Source organism: Meleagris gallopavo, chromosome 7 (assembly GCF_000146605.3).
Source record: "Meleagris gallopavo isolate NT-WF06-2002-E0010 breed Aviagen turkey brand Nicholas breeding stock chromosome 7, Turkey_5.1, whole genome shotgun sequence".
In the NCBI taxonomy this organism is placed as follows: Eukaryota; Metazoa; Chordata; class Aves; order Galliformes; family Phasianidae; genus Meleagris; species Meleagris gallopavo.
In genome coordinates, this window is record NC_015017.2 from 7,581,510 (window position 1) to 7,585,052 (window position 3,543).

Below are 3,543 nucleotides of genomic sequence, written 5' to 3' on the forward strand. Positions count from 1 at the left end.
TTTCTGTTTTATAAAAAGATTGTATCTCAAATTAGAATTTCTTTTTACTTGATTCGGGTTCATATTTTGACCTTAAGTGAGATCTGAATTTGCAGTGTTTATAGTCATGGACTAAAGATATTTCTTTCTGTGTGGCCTCATGAATTCTGTCCCATTGGAGTCTATCACTTAGCCCACCACTGTTCTGCATATAGTCTGTTGTGTGAAGCACCTCCTGATTTCAGTGGTGTTGATTTAGTGGATTTGTTCATTTTTAATACGGAAGAACGTTTGGAACCCTTTAACAGTAGCAAAATAATTTTTTTGCAGGTGAAAATTTAATCTTTTATCTATTGTACAGCACTGATAGCATTCTAGAGCTCAGGCGGTGATAACAATTTGTATCTGATCAGCTTTGAGGGTTTATATAAAGACTGATTTTGCTGTTTCCTTGAAAATGACATCTGCCATTTTCCAATGTTCTGCTGCCAGATGTGATTTATTTCATTTTTGCCGAAGTGAGTGATTTTTTTAGCCTCCACAAGAGTTGTGACTGTCCCTGCTAAGTTACTAGTTCAGTGATTGCTATAAAGGAATAAACTAGAGTGCAATCTAAGTGTGCAGTGCACTAGTCTGGCCTTCCAGCCTGGGTCTGGAAACTAGTTTGCTTTCTGGAAGTCTTGTGTTTTGGGATGTGGTTTGGTTACTTGCTTGGGAGACTAAAACCAATCAAGCCTGTATTGCTCTCGAGTTTATCCAGACTAAATAGTTTTCAGTTTTGTTTGTTCTCTTTGCTGTCAACAGAGATGACTGTTCAGTGCGTTACTCTTGCTGTGTGCCAGAGTTTAGTTACAGGCCAAACTAGGAATTGAGGAGAAGACGTGGCCACGCTTTGACTACTGTGCACTACTTTTTGGGGAGAGAAGTTATAAAACCAAAAGTGCTGTTGATCCAGGAGTGTGTTGAGTCAGTGTTGACACATGTTTTTGGAGCAGTGACTCAGGAGCAGAGCCAGCTGTATCAGAAGTTGCATTTTGCCTGCCAGCGCTACCGGCACGCTTGTTGGCAAGGCTTTGGAAGACTGATGAAAGTCAGAGGAAAATGCATTGTTGATGACAAGAGGTGGTGGGTCTGAAACCAGCTCCCATTTTGTGGCTGCCTGCATGGCAGGGAGCGCAGAACAAGTTAATTTTGGAGCCTGCTGTTGGGCAGGAAAGCAGGGCTGTGGGGCAACACGGCACGGCCGCTTCCTCCCCTGGGCCACGCCGTCAGCTTGATTTGTGGCTTCCGGATGGAGGACGAATTCTTTGAAGTTTTTGGCCTCTGCTGGAGGACATTTTAAGGATGCAAAAAGGGAAAATCGGCTGTTACAGAGGACTTCTTAGGTCAGTGACTGCTGCATGTGAGCCAAAAAGCAGCGCTGCCCTGTTTATTGCTTTTCATCTTGCTATCCCGATCAGTGAGAAGTGTGAGGCTGTTGGTGAGCATGTTGGTTTTTTAAAGCAGTTCTTCAAATGCACTGAAACTTCTCATCCAGTTTAACAAGAAGTGTCAAATCCCGATTAATTTTCCCTGGGCTATAGGATATTGCTGAGGAGGAAATGAGTTTTCCTAATTGCTGAGGCTGTGAGAGCTAAGTAGCTATAAGAAATAAGAAATAGGAAGGCAGCTAAAATGCTGGTTTGTTCTGCAGCACATTTCCGACATGCCAGCAGGAAGGCGCTCTGTGGGCCTGGGAGTCTCAGCTATAAAACACATTTAACAGCATTTTCCCTGTTTATTGAGACATTCAGAGGCGCTGGCTTAAGGATTCAACACGTACCTCAGTTTCTGCTGAGCTTTTGAAATGCTACTCGGTAAAGCAGTCATCCTCAGCTGAGCGTTTGTGGCTTTTTGTGTGATCGAAGCCATCTCCTCATGGGAAGTGGCTTCTGCTGTGCTTTGCTGAGCTTCTAAGTCACAGGGATGTTGGTCTTTGAGGGAATTAACGGATGTCTGGAACTTACTCCAGGTTAAAGATGTACATGTATTCAGTTTATCCACCTTCAAGTGGGAGAACTGTTTATTTTTCTTACAAAGAAGGTGTAGCTATGATTAATTTCCTTGTTGTATGGTGAGAAAGTAACAAGATATTGCATCCGTATTTGTTGCTTTCCTTTCTGGTTTTATATATATTGCTTTATCAAACAAACAAACCCAAAACCACAGTTTTAATTCTTTCCTTTGATTACGGGGCAGAAGAGTCTAGTTTTCAAAGTTACCTAAGTCACTGACATATTGTAGATAACTGAAAATAGGGTATAAATAATGGACCAAAAATGGTAGAATACTTTTAATTATGCTTTCAAGTTCCTTTCTAATTATATTACCTTGCTTAGTAAAAATTCCCAAGGATGCAATATCCAGTGTCACAGAATCATAGAATGGCTGCCGGGGGTCCCGTTCAACCTGGCCTCAAATACCTTCAGGGATGGAACATCCACAGCCTCCCTGGGCAGCCTGTTCCAGCACCTCACCGCTCTCTCTGTGACGAACTTCCCCCTGATGTCCAGTCTAAACTTTCCTTCCTGGAGCTTAAAACCATTCCCTCTTGTCCTGTCGCTGTCTTCCTTAGTAAAAGGTTGATTCCCTTCCATTTTATGATCCCCTTTTAAATACTGGAAGGCTGCAATGAGGTCTCCTCACAGCCTTCTCTTCTCCGGAAGCCTTCTCTTCTCTGGTGTCTTTTTGTAGTTAGAGCAGTGGATGGAAGAAAGGCCTTCAAAAAGACTTCCTGTGTATTCCTTCCACCTTTCACTAACATGCATTTTATTCCCTCTCCTAGGTTTCTGGTCCAGTTCAGACAAGACAAAGTGTGTGTGAAGTTCATACAAGGCAGCCAGAAAAATGGCAACGTCCCAACTTGCAAACGAAAAAACAATCGGCTTCTTGAAGTGGCTGTCCCCTAACTGCAGCTGGTGACTCCCTTCCACGGACTTGTTTCTTTGTAATAGTGCAATTTTAGTCATTTGGTTTTGCTGGTTTTATCCCTTTCTGGAGCTGTTGATGGCTAATAGCTTTAGAAGCCCTTGGCAAAACATTGGATCGATTGACTTTTTAATCTTATCCGTCATGCCATAGTTTTAACCCTCAACATGCAGATCTTTACCCAGTGGGGCATTTTTACCAGCTGGCAAGTTACCTGTCATACCTGAATCATTCTCTTTGTTTAGTGGCCATATTTTAGTGCAGCATACCGTAAACCCACATATTAATGATAAATTACTCATATTTCTTAGTCTAGAGATCCACATACGTGACCTTGAGGCTTGGTGGCAACTTGTGCCCAGTGTCTTTATACCAACCCACTGTGGTGTTCTGATGGGCTCCTCCTTCGCCATCACCACTGCAGAGATGGGGGGAGCTGAGACCAGGCACCGACCCTTGTAGCTAACACTAGGACCTATGTAGCTCAATCCTTCATTACGTACAGCATGGGAACACCTAATTCTGCAAAACAAAAGGAACATGTCATTACCCAAGCAGCTACATGTATAATTTTTTAGTAAAAGACAAAAGACAAAA

General features: G+C 42.6%; 1 protein-coding gene across 1 annotated transcript in view; it reads left to right on the plus strand.

Moving 5' to 3' along the window:
* Positions 1–3,543, plus strand: part of MYO1B (myosin IB) — a 78,430-nt gene extending 74,887 nt beyond the window's left edge. Inside the window, exon 30 of the mRNA XM_031554280.1 lies at positions 2,804–3,543. Within this exon, the coding sequence (XP_031410140.1) occupies positions 2,804–2,927 (124 nt within the window). The 3' untranslated portion in view covers positions 2,928–3,543. The remainder of the gene's footprint in view (positions 1–2,803) is intronic.